This window comes from Nannospalax galili, unplaced genomic scaffold (assembly GCF_000622305.1).
Source record: "Nannospalax galili isolate Female #2095 unplaced genomic scaffold, S.galili_v1.0 scaffold85, whole genome shotgun sequence".
Classification (NCBI taxonomy): Eukaryota; Metazoa; Chordata; class Mammalia; order Rodentia; family Spalacidae; genus Nannospalax; species Nannospalax galili.
In genome coordinates this window covers 8,450,401-8,474,392 of record NW_008358866.1, presented here as the reverse complement: position 1 = coordinate 8,474,392, position 23,992 = coordinate 8,450,401, and the positions used below count along the sequence as shown (strand labels likewise).

General features: G+C 39.8%; 2 protein-coding genes across 8 annotated transcripts in view; one reads left to right on the top strand and one right to left on the bottom strand.

Annotated features, from left to right (window-relative positions):
• The window catches only part of LOC103725250 (lanosterol 14-alpha demethylase), a 22,725-nt gene extending 8,111 nt beyond the window's left edge, over positions 1-14,614 (top strand). The window contains exons 4-9 of the mRNA XM_008822583.3: positions 868-994; positions 2,632-2,806; positions 4,259-4,378; positions 4,797-4,992; positions 11,083-11,251; positions 14,148-14,614. Of these exons, the coding sequence (XP_008820805.1) occupies positions 868-994; positions 2,632-2,806; positions 4,259-4,378; positions 4,797-4,992; positions 11,083-11,251; positions 14,148-14,326 (966 nt within the window). The 3' untranslated portion in view covers positions 14,327-14,614. The remainder of the gene's footprint in view (positions 1-867; positions 995-2,631; positions 2,807-4,258; positions 4,379-4,796; positions 4,993-11,082; positions 11,252-14,147) is intronic.
• A 3,081-nt stretch (positions 14,615-17,695) lies between these two features.
• The window catches only part of Akap9 (A-kinase anchoring protein 9), a 160,387-nt gene continuing 154,090 nt past the window's right edge, over positions 17,696-23,992 (bottom strand). For all 7 annotated transcript variants that reach the window (XM_029558377.1, XM_029558378.1, XM_029558381.1 and 4 more), the window contains 4 exons: positions 22,696-22,781; positions 21,301-21,430; positions 20,201-20,340; positions 17,696-18,255 (listed from right to left, as the gene is read on the bottom strand). In XM_029558377.1, the coding sequence (XP_029414237.1) occupies positions 18,218-18,255; positions 20,201-20,340; positions 21,301-21,430; positions 22,696-22,781 (394 nt within the window). In that variant the 3' untranslated portion in view covers positions 17,696-18,217. The remainder of the gene's footprint in view (positions 18,256-20,200; positions 20,341-21,300; positions 21,431-22,695; positions 22,782-23,992) is intronic.

Below are 23,992 nucleotides of genomic sequence, written 5' to 3'. Positions count from 1 at the left end.
TGCCTGCATGTAGGTAAGTGCACCTGTGTTGTGCAGTGCCTGTGGAGGACAGAAGAGGCTGTTGGATCCCCTGGAACTGGAGTTATGGACAGTTGTTAGCTGCCATGTGGGTGCTGGGATTCGATCCTGGGTCTTCTGCAAGAACAATCAATGTTCTTAACTGCTGAGCCATTTCTCCAGCCCAGAAGTCCTCTTTTAAGCCAGGTGTGGGGCTCATGCCTGAAATCTCAGCACTTCAGAGCCTGAGCCAGGAGGATCGTGAGTTTAAGTCTAGCCTGGGCTACACTATGAGACCTGGTTCTACCCCTACCTCTCAATCTCTTTAATGCATCTGCTTCAGGTGTGGGGTATTTTTGACTTTATGTTTACCGGTACTCAATTCACATATTGAAGTGTTATGAGTAGACCATAAATTAGATAACTGGTTCCGGTATGTGGTATGGGGCTCTGGCTGGGGCCATAGCATGCATATCCCAGTATCTGAGATAGGCAGTTAAGGGTTGACATGTTTCTGAGGTAGGAGAATAGTGGGGGAATGAATGCTTCTCTTTATGTTCAAAAGCCAGGGCCTTGGAATGTTTCTGCACAGATTTATGTATTCATTTTTTTTATTCATTTTCTTAGACTCTTAAATTTTAAATGTCTCAAGGGACTATTTAGTGTAAGCTTATTTTATTCAGACTGTTCGTGTCATTTCATTTCAAATATCTGCAGAGATGCATTGTTTCCCACGTTACAGTTTTTAAAAATCTTGTCACTTTTTCAGAATTTAAGATTTTTTTGTTATATTAATTAGAATAACCTGGTGGATCTTAGACCAAGATAAGAAATGCATTTTAATGCTTTATACTATTTATTTTTTTGAAGGTTTTCTTGGAACAGAAGAAAATGTTAAAAAGTGGCCTTAACATAGCCCACTTTAAACAGTATGTTTCTATAATTGAAAAAGAAACAAAGGAATATTTTCGAAGTTGGGGAGAAAGTGGAGAAAAAAGTAAGCATCCGCAGTATGCATATGTATGTATACAGAGCATAGTACAGTGTGCGTAGAGCTACCTTGAATCCTTGAATCTCATGAGAGGGATGTGTTCTGATTACCCTGCAGTTGTAATGCCCAACCCAGCCTTGGTGCTGGACTTCTGTAAGTACTGCTTTCAGAGAAAATGGCCATATCCCCGTCAGGAAGTAATATCTGTTCAGAGTCCAGTACCACCCAGGGCAGCAGGCTATACCACATTCTTGCTTTGGGAATTAGCACCTATAAAAGGTGTAGGAATTTTATTTTTAGTACATTCAAAGCTGATATGTTATATTTCCTATCACACAAGAAGCGGGTGTGTACATTAGAATGCCTATTTATTTATATTTACTTATTTATTTGAGAAGGTCCTTGCTGTATAGTCCAGGCTAGGCTCAAACTTTCAATCTTCCTGCCCTCTGCCTCCTGAATATTGAGACTACAGGCGTGATCCCAGTTAGAATGCCAAGTTAATAACGGTGGCACATGTGGGAAATCCTAGCATTTGGGAGGTGGAGGCAGAAGGATCACAAGTTTGAGGTTATCTTGTGCTACCTAGTATGACCCCAGTCTCAAGCAAGTCCAAATCTAAGACAGACAAAACCTGCAAACAAATACATGACATTATTGTAGCACCAAGAGGACCAGAATACTTGCTGATCTAATTGGAATGTCAAATGTTAACTGGAAGTTCATCTAGTGAATGTGGAATTAAAGAACAGAATTAGATAATTCTCCTGACTTTTAAGTGCCATCAAAGGGGCTTCCCTGATGCTTGTCTCCAGTGTTGGGATATGGCTGATCATAGTTTTCTTTTACATTCAGCCAAGATGTCAGTGTTTATTCCACATTTTCCTTCATTTGGCCTGGGAAACATGCAGCCTTTGAATTTTGGACCACCGTTTTTGGGAATGATGTCATGATTGTCCTCATATGTAACGAATGATCTTTTTGCTGCTTTTGCACTGTAACCTGGAAATCAGATAACCACACTTATTTTTAATCTGTGTTTTATCTTTTGAAGATGAAGAAGCTCATAAATGAGGTTTAGAGGTGCTCTGTGGCATTGATTTTTGGTTGGTCAGAAGGGGAGCATGTGGCCCATGAGTTGTTTATTGCCTTCAGTGTTTGGATAGCCTTAGTCTACCTGTCTGTACAGGTAGTTGGTTTATTGCCTTCAATATTCTGGATAGCCATAGTCTACCTGTCTGTAGACTTTTTGGTGGTAGGAATAGGATTGTGCCTCTTGGGAGGTTTTTTTTGAGACAGGGTCACAGATCTGCCTGCCTCTGCCTCCCAAGTGCTGGAATTAAATTGAGGGTTTTTTTTTGGTCTTTTTGAAGCAGGGTCTCCCTGTAATGTAAGCCCCAGCTGTCCTGGAACTCACTATGTAGACCAGGCTGGCCTTGAACTCACAGAGATCCACCTGCCTCTGCCTCCCAAGTGCTGGGACTACAGGCGTGTGCCACCACGCCTGGCTTGTTTGTTTGTTTGTTTGTTTGTTTTTTTCAAAAAACAAATTTCCAATTTTCCTTCATAGGCTCTATATGTTCAGGAAAATATTTCAAAAGCCTTTTGGAAATAGTAACAAGAATGATCTTTTCTCCCCTTAGATGTATTTGAAGCTCTTTCTGAGCTTATCATTTTAACAGCCAGCCATTGTTTACATGGAAAGGAGATCAGAAGTCAACTCAATGAGAAGGTAGCACAGCTGTATGCCGATTTGGATGGAGGTTTTAGCCATGCTGCCTGGCTATTGCCAGGTTGGCTGCCTCTGCCGAGTTTCAGGTATGGATTGGGACCATGTTGTACTTGGTTATTTAACTTTTTATAACTACTGTACTGTTTGTGTGCTTTGAAAGTTGAGCAGATTATGAACCCCTACCTATTTTATAGGATTTCAAGACAGATTTATCTAGTGAGTTCGTTTAAAGTAAATTTCAGTTTATAAGAAAGTAGTTTGTGAAGTGGGGTGTGGTGGTGCATGCCTTTAGACCCAGCACTTGGAAGGCAGAGGCAGGCTGATCTCTGTGAGTTTAAGTGGGTGCACTTAAATATATGTAGATGATAGACACATTGAAAAAAAAAAAAAAGAATTGATTTGGGTAAAATTAGAATTTTGCATTAATTGAGACATGTTTTCTGTTGAATTGGAAGATGCTTGTAAAGGAATTTCATGCTTGTTTTACCCCTTAATTACAAGAAGGTAGTGTATTAGTGATGTGAGATATGTGTGATGAAACACTATCCTTGCTTAAGGATTGTTGAAATTCTTAATATAAGAATTCATGTAGGGGCTGGAGAGATGGCTCAGTGGTTAAGAACACTGGTTGTTCTTGCAGAAGACCTGGGTTCAAATCCCGGCACCCACATGGCAGCTAACAACTATAACTCCAGTCCCAGGGGATCCGACTGCCTCTTCTGACCTCCGTGGGCATTGCACGACATGAATGTACTTACTTACATGCAGGCAGTACACGAATACACATGGAAAAAAAAAAAGTTCATGTAGCCGGGCATGGTAGTGCATTCCTTTAATCCCAGCACACGGGAGGCAGAGGTAGGCAAATCTCTGTGAGTTTGAGGTCAGCCTAGTCTACATAGTGTGTTCCAGGCCAGCTGAGGCTACAGGGAGACCCTGTCTCTAAAAGACCAAAAAAAAAAGGAGTTTATGTTAAAAAAAAAGAAAAATTAGAAAGGGACTGGAGAGATGACTTAGCAGTTAAGAGCACTGGCTGCTCTTGCAGAGGACCCGGGTTTGGATCCCAGCACCCACAAGGTGGTTTAACAACTGTCCACCATTCCAATTCCAGGGAATCCGACACCCTCTTCTGGCCTCCATGGGCATTGCATGACATGGGTACACTTACACGCATGCAAGCAAAACACTTAAACACAAAATAAAAATAAATAAGAAAGAATTTTAAAAGAGTTTGATGTCATTTTTCTTTCTTGGTTCTGGGTTGCTTCAAGCTAGGTACAGGTCCTGGGTTGCTTCAAGCTAGCTAGCTAGGTATAGGTTTCGATCCTGTAAAGTATTACTGTGTTGAACCGGGCATAGTGGTACACCCCTTTAATCCCAGCACTCAGGAGGCAGAAGCAGGCAGATCTCTATGAGTTCAAGGCTAGATTGGCCTACATAGTGAGTTCCAGGCCAGCTGGGGCAACAGGGAGAACCTGTTACAAAAAAAGCAAAAAAAAGTATTACTGTATTGAAAATACTCTGCTTCTTAATTACAGACGCAGGGATAGAGCCCATCGAGAAATCAAGAATATCTTCTATAAGGCAATCCAGAAACGCAGACAGTCAGAAGAAAAAATTGATGACATTCTCCAAACTTTACTGGACTCAACATACAAGTAAGAACCTTGCAGATCACTCAGCAAGCTGAAGCAGGAAATTATGTAGAAAATATTTAAAATGTAGAAAAATATTTCCAGCTAAAAAGTAAGGATATTGAAAAAACAAATTGGTAGCTATAACCTTTGTACTTCTAAATTATTGAGACATTAATTCCTGTAGTCTCATGCCTTACTGCATGTCAGTGACTGGGCATAGTGAAAATTTGCAAATAAATTGGAACCAAGTCTTCTATGTAAAAGGTCATGTTTTCTGTTGCTCCGACTCTTTCCCAAGTGGGGAGGGGGCACTGATTTTGCTAGATAAAGGAAAGAGACTGTTATGATTGGGAAATGTACTCTATAGGACCCCCTTTTTAGGTTGCAACATGAAATGTGTCTGTCAAATGTTAAGTAGGTGTGTGTGGTTCATCCCCAGGGACGGGCGTCCTCTGACAGATGATGAAATAGCAGGGATGCTTATTGGTCTGCTCCTGGCAGGTCAACACACCTCCTCAACTACCAGTGCCTGGATGGGCTTCTTTTTGGCCAGAGACAAAACACTTCAACAAAAATGCTACTTAGAACAGAAAACCGTGTGTGGTGAGGATCTGCCTCCTTTAACTTATGACCAGGTTTGTTTATAAGGGACAATTTGAGGTTTTCTATATACTGTAGTTTAAACTAATAAGCTTCTCTTACCTAAAAGAAACTAATGCTATTGTTTCTATTCATTACAATTTATCAGATAGATTTTGTATTCTTAGAGCTCTTTGGAATTGTTTCTTTCATTTTACTTCCTTGGAGTTACGTCCTTGACTTTAAAGTCTGGCTTCTATAGGTAGAGAATAGTATGTGTATGCTGTGTCTTAGTGTAAAAGTCTCTGGATTATTTGGAATTCTGTGATGTCCTAGTTTGTTCTTCATTGCTGTGACAAAATACTCTGACCAATACCAACTTGGGGAGGAAAGGGTTTATTTGTCTTACATTTCCCAGGTCGCAGTTCATCAGGGAGCCCAAGGTAGGAACTCAGGGCAGGAGCCTGGAGACAGGAGCTCGAGCACAGGCCATGGAGGAATGCTGCTTACAGGCTTGCTCCCTTGGCCCCTGCTCAGCCTGCTTTCTTATGCAACACAGGCCCACCTGCCCAGGAGTGGCACCACCCACAGTGGGCTGGGCCCTCCCACATCACTCATCAAGAAGATCCCTTCAGACATGGCCATAGGCCAGTCCAATAGAGGCAATTCCCCAATTGAGGCTCCCTCAACCCAGATGTGTCAAGTTGACATGAAAGCTATCCAGCACATGTGACTTGTGGCCTGTGTTTGGGCAGAAAATTTCTAAAGTAGTAATGGTAGTAATGGGGACTAGAAATCCACACACTGCACCTACCTTGGGCAGAAAAGCAAGAGAGGACTCAGTGGACAACCGGAGGTCCATCTTTGGAGCACACCCTGCTCATGTCCTTTTCTTGTTATTTTTTGTTTTGATCCTTTATTAATGTGGTGTTTTACATGCAGATATTCTTATATTCCTGGGACAAATTATACTTTGTTCTATAGTCCATTTATGTTTCTCAGTTTTGTTTGCTAATATTTTGTTGATGGTTTTTACATCAATATTCATAAGGATATATGGCTATAGTTTTTCTTTTTTTTGGTACCTTTTTTTTTGTTTTTGTTTTTTGAGAGAGGGTCTCATTGTAGCCCTAACTGGCCTGGCACCCACTATATAGACCAGGCTAGTCTCAGTCTCACAGAGATCTGTCTGCCTCTGCTTCTTCACTGCTGGGATTAAACGAATGTGCTTCCATGCCTGGCTGGGGAACACACTTAAATGAGATCCAAACCATGGTAGCATGTTAAGTTAGTTCACCCATGTCAGGGCATGTGTCAGTATTTCAATTTTTATCACCAATAATATTCTATAACATGGATATACTACATGGTATTTATCCATTCATTATTTCATAGACATTTTGGATATCATGAAAATTATTCTAAGTATTAAGACTTAACCCTGCCTTTTCTTCTTAACGCATCTGGATCTTTGATCTGTTTTAAGTTAATTTTATATATAATGTGAGGTAGGAGACCAGCATTACTTGTTTTTTTTTAATGTAGAAATCCATTTGTCCCAGCATGTTTATTGAAAGGACTTGTTGTTTTTCCGCAGAATGGTCTTGTTAAAACTCTATTGGCTATAAGGCTTTCATTCCTTTTTTTTTTTTTTGATATTTTATTTATTATTTTTATTTTATGTATATGTGTGTATTGCCTGAATGTAGGTAAGTTGCACCCATGTCTTGCAATGCCCATGGAGGACAGAAGAGGCTGTCGGAGCCCCTGGAACTGGAGTTACAGACAGTTGTTAGCTGCCATGTGGGTGCTGGAATTTGAACCTGGGTCTTCTGCAAGAACAGCCAAGTGTTCTTAACCTCTACACTATCTTTCCAGCCCCAAACTTAAGGCTTTTTTCTGGACTCAGACTCCCATTCCATGAGGAAGAGCTGTGTGCTCAGCTTAAATGTTGGCTACATGTTTAGTTTTTAAGTTTTGAATTTTGGAGTGTGACTCTAATCTTTTCAAAGCTGTTGTAGATTTTTAAGCTCTTTTAATTTTTATCTCAATTTAGGGTCAGCTTGTTGTTTTCTGCAAAACTTGTGATTCTTATTGTACTGCATGCATCTTAGTTTGGGAGTATTGCCATTCTAAGAGTTTTAGTTTTTTGGCCCATACCCATGGACGTAGGAAAGATTTCCATTCTTTTGCCCTTTAATTTCTTCAAATCTTAAAAAAAAAATTTTTTTTGTAAACTTTTCACTGATGCTGAGAATCAAACCTGGGTCTTCTGCAAGAGCAGCCAGTGCTCTTAACTATTGTGCCATCTCTCCAGCCCCTTGCATTGTTTTTTTTTGAGACAGGGTTCCTAGCTGTCCTGGAACTCACTACATAGACCAGGCTGAAGTTGAACTTACAGAGATCCACTTGCCTGTGTCTTCTGAGTGCTGGGATTAAAGGCATGCACCACCAAACCCAACTTTTACCTATATCACTAGCCTTTAAGTAGTCTTTTTATGTTCATTCTTAATGCCAGTTCATATCTGCTATACTATGTAGCCCTGGCTAGCCTTGAACTGGCTATGTAGACCAAGCTAGTCTTAAACTCACAGTGATCCACCTGCCTTTGCCTCCTGAGTGCTGCGATGAAAGGCATGTACCACCCTGCCCTGCTTTTCTTATACTTTAATTCTTTAGGCCTGGTTTTCCTCATCTAGTAAGTCCAAAGTTTCTTCTAGTAAGTCCAAAGGCATGGTTGCGCCCTCCCATTCCCTTCTGTAGGCTCCTGGACATCCAATACCACAAACTTGAGAGATGGAAGTCTGGTAATTCCAGATGTCACTTGGTTGTTGCTGTCACTGTAGGAGAGCAAGAGGGGAGATAAAGATGTGGCCAGCAAGGAAAATGGAAATGCTTCCACATGGCCCCCTCTGTGACTGTTGTGCCATTGTTGATTTCCACTTCCTCCTTTAATTATCAAAGTTGGACACTCTACAAGAAGGTAGTTGCTTTAGCTTAAAAAAAAGTCCAGTTCAGGGACAATTCCCATTATGTTGCCTTTTGTTATTAGCCACATCTCTATATTTTCCTGTTTTTGTTCTTTATTTTTATTGAAATCTGAACATTTAAAAAACATTATCAACTCGGGGAATCAGATTCCCTCATCCCTGGTTTGTTACTGGTGGAGTTTTGTTTTGTTGTTGTTTGTAAATGCTGTTGTGTACAGTGACTTTCATAAATCATTTCTATGAAGTCTATATTTATATAATGAGATCTGAACTTGTAACTTTTATGGTCACCTGACAATTAGATACTAGATAAACTATCTTGAACAGTATCTCCTAGCTTTTGCTGAAGGGCTTTGTATGTTTAGAGTGTGCAAATCCACAAGTCCATCAGGGAGTTAGGACCCTGCCTTATCCTTCATTTATGTATGGTACAGGTCAGTCATAAGTGAGATTAGATTCCTGTCATTATGTTATGTTGCATATTATAGCCCTCCTGTACACACATGTGGCCTTCAATATTCTTGTATGTTAGAACATTTCAAAATCTCCTGTAGTTATCTCATTTCTCATTTCCCAGGATTTTTTTTTTTCAAGCATCCTGTTTTAGCCCTAGTTGATCGAAGTTATATTACTACCTCAAATACTTGTAATGTTAAACAGTGTTTGCTGATTTGGTGGTTGGTTCATTCTTTTTTCCTTTTCTTCAAAAAAAAAATTTTTTTTGCTTTATTTGTATTTTATGTATGTGTGTATTGCCTGCATGTATACAAGTGTACCCGTGTCATGCAGTGCCCGCAGAGGACAGAAGAGGGCTTCAGATTCCCTGGAACTGGAGTTATGGATGGTTTGTAGCCGCCATGTGGGTGCTGGAATTAGAACTCGGGTCTTCTGCAAGAGCAGTCAGTGCTCTTAACCACTGAGTCATATTTCCAACCCCACTTCATTCTTTTTGTTTTTTGTTTTTTGAGACAACTCACTGTAGCCCAGGCTACCGCTAACTCCTGGTCATCATCCTGGCTCAGCCTCCTGACTGTGGGAGGGATGTGCCACAATATCCAGCTAGTTCTTGGTAAACGTGGTCTGACTCCTAAAGTTGCTAGGTTGCTGTAGGTTGCCATGCTTTTGGTTTCAAAGGTAACTGTCAGTCTGAAAGTAGTGTAAGTTATATTACTATAAAACTTGCTCTTATTACCAAGATGCAGCTGTTTATCTTTTTGAATTGACTCTTGTTGGATTGTAATAAACTTTTGAGGCACTAGAGAATGGTTAAATGATTAAGAACACTTGCTGCTCTTGCAGATGACCAGAGGATCAGAGGACCTGGGTTCGGTTCCTAACTCCAGCTCCAGGGTATCTGACACCCTCTTCTGGACTCTGTGGGCACTACACAGTGTATCTGAACACTTGCAGGCAAAATACTCCTACACATAAAATAAAAATAAATAAACTTTTTTGGGTTGGAGAGATGATGGCTCAGTGGTTAAGACCACTGGCTGCTTTTGCTGAGGAACTGAGTTTAGTTCCCAGTATCCACATGGAAGCTAATAACCATCTGTAACTCCAGTTCCAGGGGATCTGAACCACCTCTGCAGGTATTGCATGCACTTACATGCAGGCACACCGTCACACACATAATAAAAGTATATAAATCTTTGTCTAATTTATCAATTTTGAAAATGTTATTGATTCTTTTTGATAATCCTGTTTTTTGGAGGCGTGAACTTTGTCCTTGCCGTACCATTGACCCTCTTCCTGTTGCCTTCTCTGTTCCCTTGCTGACCGTGACAACCTTAGCCATCATGAGCCGTTTGTCTCTCTCTGCCTTTTTACTCTCATATGAACCAGGAAATTAAAATAACTTTTTTTCTACTGTTGAAATATGGTGAATAGGTATTTTAAAAAATCAGAAATTCTTTCCTTAAAAATTTTTTAATAGCCAGTAATGCTTGTAGGCTTTTGAGACCTCACTGGCCAGTGAATCCAAAGGCAAAAACCCATTTCTTCCACTGCACTGGGCTATTTATTTGGTACCCCATGGTGTCCAGTACAGCATTGTCACCCCATTATAAAGTAACTTCATTTAATATATATATATATATATATATATATATATATATATATAGTTTATATATGTATATTGTTTATATATAATTGTTTATATATATTCTCATATATATATATGAGAGAAGTTATAACAATATCAAAGAGAATATTTTAAATTACAAAAGTGAAAAATCATCATTGCTTCCATTTAATTAATTACATATTTTTTGAGACAGGGTCTTCCTATAGCCCCAGATGGCCTAAATTTTGCTATGTAGACAAGGCTGGCCTCGATTTCACAGAGATCTGCGTTCCTCTGCCTCCTGAGTGCTGGGATTAAAGGTTTGTGCCACTGTGCCTGGCCCCTCCATATAATTTTTTTTTTTTGTCTTTTTGAGACAGGGTCTTCCTGTAGCCCCAGCTGTCCTGGAACTCACTATGTAGACTAGGCTGGCTTTGAAGTCACAGAGATCTGCCTGTGTCTGCCTCCTGAGATTAAAGGTGTGCACCACCATGCCCAGCATAATTTTAAATTTTATACTGAATGTATTAAAAATTTTACATAGTAGATTGTATACATGCTAATCCAATGCTAATTATGTTTTTCCTTTTTAACAATTGCAGATTGTTCTTTTTTTTTTTTTTTTTTTGTCTTTTTCAGACAGGGTCTCCTTGTACCCCCAGCTGTGCTGGAACTCACTATTTAGCCCAGGCTGGCCTTGAACTCACAAAGATCCACCTGCCTCTGCCTCCTGAGTGCTGGGATTAAAGGCATGTGCCACCACGCTTGGCATCATTTGCAGTTTTTAAACACAGAAGTGCCTTCCTTTACTGACTTTAGTATGGTCTGCTGTAAAAAGATTCCAAGTATGAATTGCATAGGTCAGATTGTTTGGGCTCCTTGAAATTCTACTCCACTTTGACCTTAATTTGTATATATACTTTGAATTCAGTACTGGCTCATTTGCAAATAATTTTGAGTTGGCTTATCATCTAGACACTTTAAATATGTGTACACTTCATGTATATTAATGCTTTAGTGTATGATGGTCTGAATATTTAGTACTATGTTAAAAAAATTCTCTAATGAAATATGTTTCTTTTGCTTTGTAGACTGTGGCAGGGTACACCATTCCTCCAGGACATCAGGTGTGTGTTTCTCCCACTGTCAATCAAAGACTTAAAGATTCATGGGTAGAACGTCTGGACTTCAATCCTGATCGCTACTTACAGGATAATCCAGCTTCAGGAGAGAAGTTTGCCTATGTACCATTTGGAGCTGGTAAGATGATTACATTTTAGGTTGAAGTTTTTGTCCTGGCACTATATTTGCCCCTCTTCAATTAACCCACATGAATGTTTATTTTTATAAAGGTCTTCCCTCTTCATAGGAACATGCTTATGGGAATTGTTTAAGTGAATCCTTGTATAATGCTCCGTTGCTTTCTAATGTGCCTAGTTTTATTAGTTCAAATTTTCATAGTCTACCCTTGATTTCCCTTATAAGAATATCCAGAGTCTTGTGAATTCTGATTTAAAGAACCCTGGGAGTCAGCACACCATTCAGGGAATTATTCAGGTTACATAACAGATTGTCAGCATTTCAGAAAGATAAAAGTATGAAGGCCTTTGGGAACTTTAAATCCTTATACAATAAACAGATTTAATAACATTCAAAGATCCTAGAGTAATAGTTGAAAGGGCCATTAGCTTGTTAGCTCAGATTCTGTAGCACGTAATCATTTCTAAACTGGTTACTGGCCCCCACATCAGCTTTTTGGTAATGAGTTGCTTGCTTACTTTGGGTGGTAGTTTATTCCATTTTTGAACATCTGGTGGTAAATTCTTTTCACATCTTGTCTGTAATTGATACTAATCACAGTCTGTTTTCCTTTGTTGTGTTAGTGTTTAGTTTCCGTGATTAACACAACTTGGGTGCCTCAAAACAATGACAAATTCCTGTCCCACTGTTCTAGAGGCTGCTCATGATACTGATGTGTTGGTAGTCCATGCTGTTTCTGAGGGTTCTGGAGCTCTTGCTTCTTCCTAGTTGCAGACGATACTAGCAGTCCTTGGCCTGAGGCTGCACTGCTCTAGTCACTGCTCTGCTCTTTATTATTTATCTATACTTTTTTTAATGTTAGATTTTATTAATCATCAGAATTTATCAATTCTTTTGTTGATTCAGTTAGGATACTTCTAGATTATTGCTATTAAAAATAACCTTTTTGTGTAGACCTTTCTTGAACATGAGCCAGTGTGAAAATGGCTGTCTTAAATGTGGCTCCCACTAATAAATGCAGTTACAGGCTAAACAAGTGGAGTGATAAGCATCCAGGGTTAGAGTGGTTTTTTTTTTTTTGGGCAACAAAGGTTACAATGAAATGCCCAAATTATAAAAATTAAAAATTTTAGAACATTATTTTTATTATGTATGAATATTCTGCCTGCATATATGTCAGTGTACCATGTGCATGCCATGCCCATGGAGGCCAAAAGAGGGCATTGGATCCCCTGGAATGGAATTATGGACAGCTGTTAGCTACCATGGTGGGTGATGGGAACTGAACCCAGGTCCTCTGCTAGAGTAGCCAGTGCTTTTAACCACTGAGCCATCTCTCCAGCCTCCAAATGCCCAAATCTTATACCATCATTCAGTTTGGACAAACAAGTAACCTTATCTTTTAAAATTTTTATTTTTATGTGTGTAAGTGTTTGTCTTCATGTATTTGAGTGCTCAACTTGTGTACAGTGCTCATGGAGGCCAGAAGAGGGCATCAGATCCCCTGGAACTAGGGTAACAGATAGTTAGCCGCCAAACTCAAGTCCTCTACAAGAGCAGCCAGAACTCATAACTGCTGAGCCATCTCTCCAGCCCCTCGTTGTCAGTTTTTAAATGGTCATTGTGTTTAGTCCTGAGTTACGCTAAGTCATGGAGGGTGTTTCCTGTTCTTTGCTAAACCTTAATGACTTTAGCATTAAAAGAAATTTTATTTTCATTTTATGTGTATGAGTGTATTGTGTACATGTATGTAAGTGAACCCCCGTTGTATAAAAGCCTGCAGAGGCCAGAAGAGGGCATTGGATCCCTTGGAACTGGAGTCACAGACAGTTGTTAGCTGCCATGTGGGTGCTGGGAATCTAACCCAGGTCCTCTGGAAGAACACCCAGTGTGCTCTTAACCACTGAGCCAGCTCTCCAGCCCCATGATTTTAGCATTCATGATGAGGTTCTTGTTTTTATTTTAGTATGGTGTGAGACAGGAATTGAACTTTGTGTTGTTTTAGTGATTGTCCCAGCACCCACCTTTTAGTGTCTTATTCCAGCACCATGTGTTGGAAAGACTTTTTTCTTTCTTGTCTTGCTTTCGTGCCTTCGTTGATAACTAGGTAGCCATCAGATTATTTCTGGGCTGTGTTCTTTCTCTTTGATCTATTGGTTCTTAACCAGTACTACACTGTACTGGTTATTGAACCTTTAGTCATGAAGTCGAATTTGAAATCGATTTAAATTCTCCAGTGTAGTCCATGTTTGTTTCTTTGGCCCTTTATTTCCTTGTGCATTTTAGAATTTGCTTGTCAGGTTCTCCATGTGTAGATTCTGATCTAATTAATGTGTTATTTTGGGTTTATTAAATCCCTTTCCTTCCGTAACCATTCATAATGGCATCTGAAGTTTTGATTTGCAGGCCATAATTTTAGTATTAAGGCTCTCTTTTGAGACAGGGTCCCCAGGGTCTCACTATAACCCCAGCTGGCCTAGAACTTGCTAGGTAGACCAGGCTGGCCTCAGTCTCACAAAGATTCCCCTGCTTCTGCCTCCCGGGTGCTGGGATTAAAGGTGTGCACCACCAACCTGACTTGAAGGCTTTCTTGAGACATATTCTCATATATTCCCAAACTAGATTACCTTTTTATGATTTAAATATTCTGTATATCTGGCCTCAGTATGATACTACATTTTTTAAAAGGTCATCATTATTTACCCAAGGTTTCCTATAATGTTGGAATTTTCCTGGGACTTTAAACTTTATCTACATTCTTGTTTTATGTGAAAGATGTCATCCTTTTATTATACCATTGTACATATCAAATGAGATAAACAAATGTCACCCCAGGCTGAAAAATGCAAGATAGAATTTAAAAATGATTCTGATATGATTTTGTTTTTTTAAACAGGGCGTCATCGTTGTATTGGTGAAAATTTTGCATATGTTCAAATTAAGACAATTTGGTCCACTATGCTTCGTTTATATGAATTTGACCTCATCAATGGATATTTTCCCAGTGTGAATTACACAACTATGATTCACACCCCTGAAAACCCGGTAATCCATTACAAACAAAGAGCAAAATGAGAAAGGCTGCAAGGAACTACCGTGTGATTCCTCCCTGTCAGCTGCAAAAGCATTGGAAGAAAATGAAGTTTACAAAACAGCTTTTCTAGTGTACTGTTTTTTGAGTGTGTAATTCTAAAGCAGTTTATGATTTTAATGTTTTTTATTAGCTCAATGATTTTATCAATTCTAATGGCATTTGAAACTTTATAAAAGTTTTGATATGATGTGTGCTTCCTGGAAGCCAGGTTTATGAGTAAACAATCTTTTAGAGGAATCTAGGTAGTTGGCAGATGCTACATAGTAGAATGCCCAGGTATTAACTTCAAAAGCACACATTGCTCTTGGCAGTTAAGTTCAGGAGATTCTAGTTTGGAACTAGTTCTGCAAGGTTTAAAAGCCTAGAGGAATTCTGTAAAGGCCATAGATTGTTCATATACTTGGGCCATTTTTGTGGGTAAAGATCTGTGAGGATAAGGAATAAACTCATGGCCAAAGCTTCCAGTAAAAGAGAGTACTATGCTGGGTGTGGTAGCGCACACCTGTAGTCCCAGCACTTGGGAGGCAGAGGCAGGCGGATCTCTTTGAGTTCAAGGCCAGCCTGGTCTACATAGTGAGTTCCAGGAGATTACAAAATTAACCTACAAAAGTCTATAGCCTTTCTATATACCAATGACAAGCAGTCAGAGAAAGAGCACAGGGAAACCCTCCCATTCACAATAGCCACAAAAAAATAAACAATCTCAGAATAAACCTGACCAAAGACATTAAAGAACTCTACAGGAAGATGATCAGGACCTAGGACCTTACCGTGATAACCATGTCTCCTAAAAATAATAAATTGATACTAAATAGTGCTTATGTATGTTTGTGGTTCCACAGTCACATTTCTATGAAAATCCAAAATCAGATCCTTAAGGGATTTTTTTTTTTTTTTATATGGTGTAAGGTTGTTCTCTTCATCCTATCCAGAATCTAGTTAGGGAAGTTTTGCTTACCAGTTTTATTGACTCAAACAGTTAAGCTTTTTATAAAAGTATAAGATCTGGGATCAATTAACTCTGGCTTTAAGGAAGGGAATGGGAAAGGTGTCATCAGCTGTGTTCTGGGAAGGCTGTGTTCAGGAGCCGACCTGAGATTTTAACGGGGCCAACTGTGTGAAATGCCCATGATCTGTGTGTACTAAAGGAGTCAACATATTTTCTTTGGCTCAGTGTGGTAGTACATACCAGTAATTCTAGCACTCATTCAGATGAGGCAGGAGGATTGTAAGTTTGAGGCCGACCTAGGCTACATAGCAAGACTGTCTCAAAAAACCAAAAAGGAACTGCCCTCCTTCAAAGAAAAACAAAAAAACCACCTAAGAAAATACCCTAAGAATTTTTTCCCCTTATGTATATTATAGTTCTGTTTAAGAGGCTTGAAGATTCCTATTAAGTATGAAGGCCAAATCTGCTGTTAAATAATGTTTCACATTAAAGTTTTCATTGAGAAAAATAGTGTGAACTCATGTATTTAAAAGTGTGTGTTTCAGATGGGTCAGTGGTTAAGAGCACTGACTGCTCTTACAGAGGACCTGGGTTTGATTCCCAGCACCCACATGGCAGCTAACAGTCATCTGTAACGCCAGTTCCAGGGGAACTGACCTCCGCAGGCATTGCATGACATGGGTGCACTTACACGTGTGGGCAATACACGCATACACATAAAATAATAAAATTTTTTGAAAAAGTCTTATTTCTATAGAAATGACTTCTTTTGTAATCCTACATATTTTATGTCATTAAAAATATTCTGGGGCTGGAGAGATGGTTTTGCTACCTAGTTTTACTTTTAACAATTATGTAAAAAGTACCACGTTTCAGGGGCTGGAGAGATGGCTGTGTTTCAGAACACTGACTGCTCTTGCAGAAGACTCGGGTTTGAATCCCAGCACCCACATGGCAGCTAACAACTGTCTGTAACTCCAGTTCCAGGGGATGCGACAGCCTCTTCTGTCCTCCGCAGGTAGTGCACAACACAGGTGCACTTACTTACATGAGGCATAACTCATACACATAAAATAAAAATTATATTAAAAAAATTATTCTGAGTGCTGGGCATGGTGGCCTACACCTTTAATCCCAAAACTCAGGAGACAGGCAGGTAGATTTCTGAGTTCAAGGCCAGCCTGGTTTACATAGTACATTCCAGGCTAGCTGGGGCTACAGGGATACCCTGTCTCAAAAAGACAAAAAACATTCCGATAAGTAATCTAGAGGTTTCACCAGATTGGTAGATACTCGTGGCACAAAATGAGTTAACCTTAATTAAGGCCAGTCGGCCAGTCTGTTTAGTGACTAGTTTTAGATGTTGACCGATTTTTTTTCAGTGCTGATGATCAAACATACAGGGCCAAAGCACTAGAATAGATTTAGGTTTTGCTCACAGACCAATTATAATTAGGACTAGTTATTTTGAGTATGTGCATATGCTGTGTAAATGTGCACATGTGTACGGGTGCCTATGGAGGCCGAGAGAGGGCATTAGATCCCATGGAGGTGGAGTTACTGGTAATTGTGAGCACACCCTCTCCCTGCCCCATAGGTGCTAGGAATTCAACTGGTCCTCTGTAAGAGCAGCAAGTGCTCTTACCCACTGAGCCATCTTCTTCAGCCCCATAGACCAGTTATTGAGAAACATGAATTGCATTGACTGCAGAGGCCTAATGCCAGGAGGGTTTGTACTCCACCAGTGGGGTGAACACAGCTGGCAAGCACTTGCACATCTGCTCTTCTCGACTGTTTCCCTAACAGAACTTCCTTGAATGGCAACCATATTAGCTTTAAGAGGTGTTTATGCACAATTTACCCTCTTCAACTATGTGCTTTTGAATAGCTTTGCTATTTTAGAAAGCCTAGCTGCTAATATGGGACATTAATTAGAAATTTCCAACGGTGTACAGCTTGTGGCTATTTGTGCTGATATAAATCACAGACCATCAAATAGTATCTTCCAGGTGTAAGCAACAAAGCTGGGCCTCTGTTATCTCAGAGCTTCCCAATCTATTTTGGCTTATTAGCAGGAGTCCTGCTGAATTTTGCCTCATCATGATTGATACAATTTTGTATTCTTTGAACTAAATGATTTTTGTGTCAAAATTTGTGAAGAGGCTTCTTTGGATAGAAGTAACATTAAATGCAATAAAATACGGATTGGTTATGAGAATGTCAATTAGTGTTAAAAAAACACTACCACACGATTTATAGATAGTTGCTGGAGAGGTGCATGGGAAACGTTCTTTAATGGAGAAGAAATGCACTTTAAGCTCAAAGTCCTGCCTATCTGAGATAAATGGCAAGATGATATGCACAGTGAGCTGCAGCTTAGTTAAAATGAAGACGGTTTGAATGCAGTGTCATGAAAATGGTGAAGTCATTTTTATTTCAGTACTTGACAAAATACCCCATAAAATTCAAAACTTCTACCATTATACAAAAATAGGTCTCTACAAGTGGTATGTTCTGTCTTCATCACCAGTAGCAAATATATTAGGCAGAAACATGTAACTTCAGTAGCCTTAAAAGGAAAGTGCAGGACACCGCAAGCTACACATTCAGCAGTATCATAATTCGCAAAAGTTTAATATTTTCACCCATTTGATAAATACACAAGGTTTATAATTTAATCATTTAAATTAGCATTCCACAAATATACATGTAATTTAATGATTATTGTGCATGAACACATACACAATGCTTATATACACAAACTCCAGTTTCTCTTCGTGTTCTGGCAAGGCTTTTGTATATAATCAGAAGCTGTGTTTGTATTGGTCCCATGGAATATTCACAATACAAAAGCACAAAAGAGCCATTGATTTACAAAAGGAAATGTGTTGAAAATAACTTCAATTAATGATGCTTCAAAGGATTATCTTCTCATACCAGTATGAAACTGAGTAGCTGAACCTGTAAAAGGAAAGTAGGACAATTAGACTGCTGCCTAATTAAGCTAGCCAGTTCACACAAGGTGGGAGAGAATCCATTAAAAAAAAGTCACTGTGCTTAGAATTAAAATGTTGGGGGCCAGTGAGATGTCTCAGTGGGTAATACATTTGCTGCTGAGCCTGACAACTTGAGTTCTGTCCCAGAAATCTACATGGTAGAAGGGGAAACAAAACAAAACAAAACAAAAAAAACCCCAAAACTATTTTCTGCAAGTTGTGTTCTGAACAAAATAAATATAAATCTTAAATTCTTCATACTTGAATTTCCTTTTTGAGACTATCTATTTGGATGGCACCATGACTGGCCCTATAGCAAGGGAAGGAAGCAAGACTAATGTTAGTATGTTTAATGAAGTACTCTGAAGGTTGACTGTTCTGTATTGTACACATCTTGAAAAGTCTTTTGCTCTTCAAAACCTCAGCTATGATAATAAAATTTACTATTACTACAAGTTATTTGGGTTAAATAAATTATTTTTTTTTCCTAAGTAGCCCTTGCTAGCCTTGAACTGTTTCTTTTGCTTTTTTTTTTTTTTTTTTTTGGGTCTTTTTGAGACAGGGTCTCCCTGTAGCCCCAGCCGACCTGCACTCACTATATAGAACAAAGTGCAGAGTGGCCTTGAACTCACAGAGATCTGCACCTGCTTCTGCCTCTGGAGTGTTGGGATTTTTAAAGGCATGTGCCATCACACCCAGCTACAAATGTTTTTTTTTTTTTTTAGTATTTTATTATATTTTATGTGTATGAGTGTTATGTGTGCATGTATGTACACACTGTACTCATGTCGTGCAATGCCCATGGAGGACAGAAGAGGCTGTTGTGGAGTTACGGACAGTTGTTAGCTGTCATGTGGGTGCTGGGGTTCGAACCTGGGTCTTCTGCAAGAACAGTCAGTGTTCTTAACCGCTGAGCCATCTCCAGCCCCACAAATTTTTCTTAAACGAAGCGTTCAACTAACTTGTAGTTCACAGTATGTGGCATTAATACAGTCCTTAATAAAAATAAAATGACCCAAGTTAACTACTGGCACAATAATTAAAATGATTTGGTCTTTGGGCCAGAAGTGACTGAAGGAAGACTGAAAACAAGTTTTCCATAGTGAACGCAGAATCCATCTCTACATAAAGTGTGCTTTGGGTGTCGTTTTCAGGAGAAAAGATCATTCCAACAAAGTTACCGTTAAAATTTTTTTTTTCAGTTACATTTTTTTGTGTGTGTGTATGTGTATGTATGTGTATGGGAGGTGACTGTGTGCTATAAGCATGTATGTGGAGGTCAAGGACAACTTGGTGGGGATCAATTCTCTTCCTCCATATGAGTCCTGGCATCAAACTCGGATCGTCAGGCTTGGTAGTGGGCACCTTTACCTGCTAAGCCATCTCACTGGCCCTAGAAAGTCCTTTATATAAAGTATGACACTTTGGATTTTTGAGGAGAAAACGATCATGCTCACAATATCTCATGTGGGCTGGCTTGTTTCAGATGACACACAAAGTGCAATGTAGCAGAGGGAATAGGGCGGACATTCGTATGGCAGTTGCTTCTGCCTTCTCTCCACAGCTTACTGCTTTCTACCATGTGCTACATGACAACACGTTCTGCAGTGGACCGGAGCCTCAAGTGCCTTGCAGATGGGAGCTCCATCTGCATTTTGCCTAATCTCAATGAAAACAGTACAGAATCATTGGGGTGGGGGAGGGGTCATGGAAGACTGGAGTGATAAATCATATCTTATTAAAGTCAATTTCTCTGGTCACACAGAGTTTAAACTTGGACAACTTGGTAATATGCACTGAGCTGAAGATTTGATAATCCTCAACAATGAATGTCAAAGTCAAAAAAAGAAAGGAGAGGTGTCAGTCTAGCACTATGACATTGTGGAAGAAAGTGTTTAAAAATACAGCACCTGACTGTACAGTTCCAAGTCGTCTTTGCAGTGCCTCTAGCCTAGTGATATAATCTGTCAGAGCTCTATCAGGATCATAATTCTGAAGTTGAGAACATGCCAGGGAACCGGGATTTAAATCAGCTGGAGTGCCTGGGTACCTAAGGATTAAAGTATATTCATAAATCCAGATCCTGCAGAAACAAAGCAGCCAAGTTATCAGCCTTCCCTCTTCCCCGCTCTGCACACTGCCCAACTTACATCCTGTACTTCTAAATTTAGGATGACAAGGAACTATTCAATAAATCCAAAGAACCCACTGTCCTAAGGTCCAGTACAAAGTGCTGGATATGTATTAGGCAACCTGTCATGCAGACTATCATGTTTTGTTGTGGATGGTGGTATCAATTTTATTCAATACCTTTTCCCCTCTTCCCCGCTCTGCACACTGCCCAACTTACATCCTGTACTTCTAAATTTAGGATGACAAGGAACTATTCAATAAATCCAAAGAACCCACTGTCCTAAGGTCCAGTACAAAGTGCTGGATATGTATTAGGCAACCTGTCATGCAGACTATCATGTTTTGTTGTGGATGGTGGTATCAATTTTATTCAATACCTTTTCCAATGTCTATAGTGTGTGTGTGTGTGTGTGTGTGTGTGTGTGTGTGTGTGTGTGTGTGTGTGTGTGTGTGTATATATATATATGACAAACACTTGGGCCAATTATGTTTCTTAGTCTCTTAAAAGCCATTTAGAGGGCTGGAGAGATGGCTCAGCGGTTAAGAACACTGACTGCTCTTGCAGAGGACCCGGGTTCAATTCTCAGCACCCACATGGTGGTTAACAAATGTCTATAACTCCAGTTCTAGGGAATCCAGTACCTTCTGGCCTCCACTTACACACATACAGGCGATGCACTCATACACATAAAAATAAAATATAAAAAAAGCCATTTAGGAATGAAAAGGCTAGCTCTGATTCTTAGCCATAAGTTACATAAACTACATATAACTAAAGATGTCTAGCTCACAATTCTAAGAAGTCAAAGCCCTAATAGTGTCTACTTCTCTCTGATATGTTTATATTTACTGCAGCCAGGTTTGAGAAAATTCTCACCTATTTTGAAATGGCAAAGGAGATCTAGGATAGTCCAGATCTGATCTTGAGCGATATGTCATGTGTCTGGCTTCTCCATACAGTTCCAGTCCACCAGAAGAATGATAAAACGGATCAGTCTTTTCAGCACCTAATGCAATCCAAAATATACCACCATAAAGAAAAAGTACCAGGTCATTGGAAGATTTCTAAAAAACTGGTAAGGGCTTAAAAGAACAGTACAGGTAGGACACTATGTGCTATTTATAGTGAGTTACAATTCCTACTGAAAGAGAACACTATATACTGGTTTGTCTCCTTGTTTGAATATGGCTATTTCTGACTGTAGAACTGCGCTTGAAGAAACATAAATGAATATGCTCTTTGTAAAGACCTTTGCTGTAACAAGATAAAAGGGGAATGGTTTCTGAGTGTGAAATTTGGGGAAAAGCTGATGTGGATAAAAACAAAACAAAAAAAAACTAGCGAGGCAAGTCCTTTTATCACTGTCTTCTACTTGCTTTCATTGGAAAAACATGCAAGTAAGAGGTGCTAACTTTTAGTACAACACATAACATGGTAAAAATTTCAGTTCCAGTATAATATTTTAAAATACTTTCAAACCCCTAAACGTGGTCCAGCACTGACCAACAGCACAGTATACAGTGCCCTTGACTCTGCGCTCCACCTCCCGACATTCTTACACACCACGTTAAGCCCCAATGTTTTTTCCCATTTACTTCTAGCTGGAGAGAGAAGGAATTTTAACTGTTGCCATTACTATATAACGACATAATCTCAGAACATTAATAATGCTTTTTGAAAACTTCACACCACAATTCTTCCACCTGACTAACAGTAATCCTCTGTAGCCAGGGGGCTCAGGAGAACAGGCGGCGAAGGGCAACTACCAGGGCTTGGCTTGGATCCACTGCTAACCTACCCAGTAATCTGGGGCAAATGGCATTGCTCAGGGTTTTGTTTTTTTTTTTTTTTCTTTTTTTTTCCTTTTTCTTTTTTTGAGAAAGGTGTCACTATATAGCTCTGCTATCCTGAACTCAGAATATAGACCCGGTTGACTTCAAACTCAAGAGCTCCACCTGCCTCTGCCTTTGCCCCTGGAGTGCTGGGATTAAAGGTATGTGCTATCATGCCCAACCATGGTTCAGTGTTTTATCTGTAAAGTGCAAGTAACAGTAACTGTGCTTGCATCATAGGACTGAGAGAACACTTGAAAGAAACAGGGCACTCCATAAAAATCAGTTACTGTTCTCTTAACAATGAAGTCTTCAGCCTTGTTCAAAGGGTACTCACTGTCTTCGGACAACATCAGCTTCAGGATTAGTTATTTGACAGCTATCAACACATGCAGTAATTTCAGTCATGAATACAGAAAACATGCTATTTTGATCCTACCTGGACTCAGGCCAAAACCATCCCTGTTAATATTGATGGAACTAGAACCTGTGACTCTGTGCCACCGCCGAACCAAAAATTTCATTCTGAAAGAGATCCCAAGATAAAACCTCAAAGCACATCTATAAAAATATAAACATGTATGTGCCACAAAAATTCAGCCATTTATAATTATGAACAAAGAATACATTTCAGCACAATCACATGACTGCATCAGCTAAACTACATAAATGCCCCTGGTTCCTGGCAAAACCAACTAGACCAAGACAGGGCTGCAACCTCCCCTTATTCCTCAACATTGCTAGCATAAATGGGGCAAAAGTAGATAGAGGCAAAAGTAAACAGAAAAAAAGGAAAGAGGGTGAAAAGTCATGGGAAGAAGAGCAGGGCTAGAGAGACAGCTCAGGGTTAAGAGCCTGCACCGTTCTTCCTGTTCAGTTCCCAGCACTCATGTTGGGTGGCTCACATCAACCTGTAACTCGACCTTCTGGGGATCTGATGCCCTTTTTTAGCCTCTGCTGGCACTGCACTCACATGCACATACTGTTCCCCCACCCCCAATGTACATAATTAAAAATATCTGAAAAAAGAAAGGAGGAAAGAGTGGAGAATGAAAGGCAGGTGAGGGGAAGAGAACACATTTAAATAGGCAGTGAGAGGAAGCAGGAGAGATGGAGGAGCGTTGGCGCATGTGAGCAGGAACAAAAGGCAATAGTAGCTTCCAAAGGAATGAGGCTGGGTCACTAACTAGCTGCACTGCTTGCTGATGGCCCATCCTGGCCCATGGAACTTTTGGGAGTACCAGTTTTGATTTGCTAATTCCAATTAGTTTCAAGGCCCTGTTTAAGGAGGATCAAAACACAATGAACATACAATGGAAGGGGAAGGAGGATGAAGTGCTTCAACAGCAGGTTCTCTGTGTTCATGGAGTCTCCCTACATCCTCTACTCAGCAGAAATTTAGAGCATTTAGTGCCTGCTGATAAGCTCTGGGCAAATGATTTTCCCATAAGAAAGCAAACTGCTGTTAGGGCATCAGGCAGGCGCTGTATCTTTATTAATGTATCCCACTGTGCTTAGCCTGTCTTACCCTACATAAGGTGTTAGAGTAAGAAAACTCCAGCTCCTGTTTGCAGCTGCCATGAGACACCTGAGTCACTGGCTGGTTGTGCTTGTAGATTTTGTAACCTCTTCCTGCCTTACCTGTGATCTAAGTTTCTGGACCAGGTAACCCTCTGAATAGCTTCCAGTTAAATTCCTTTATAATGGGGTCATTTTTATTATCTGTGTTATTTTTG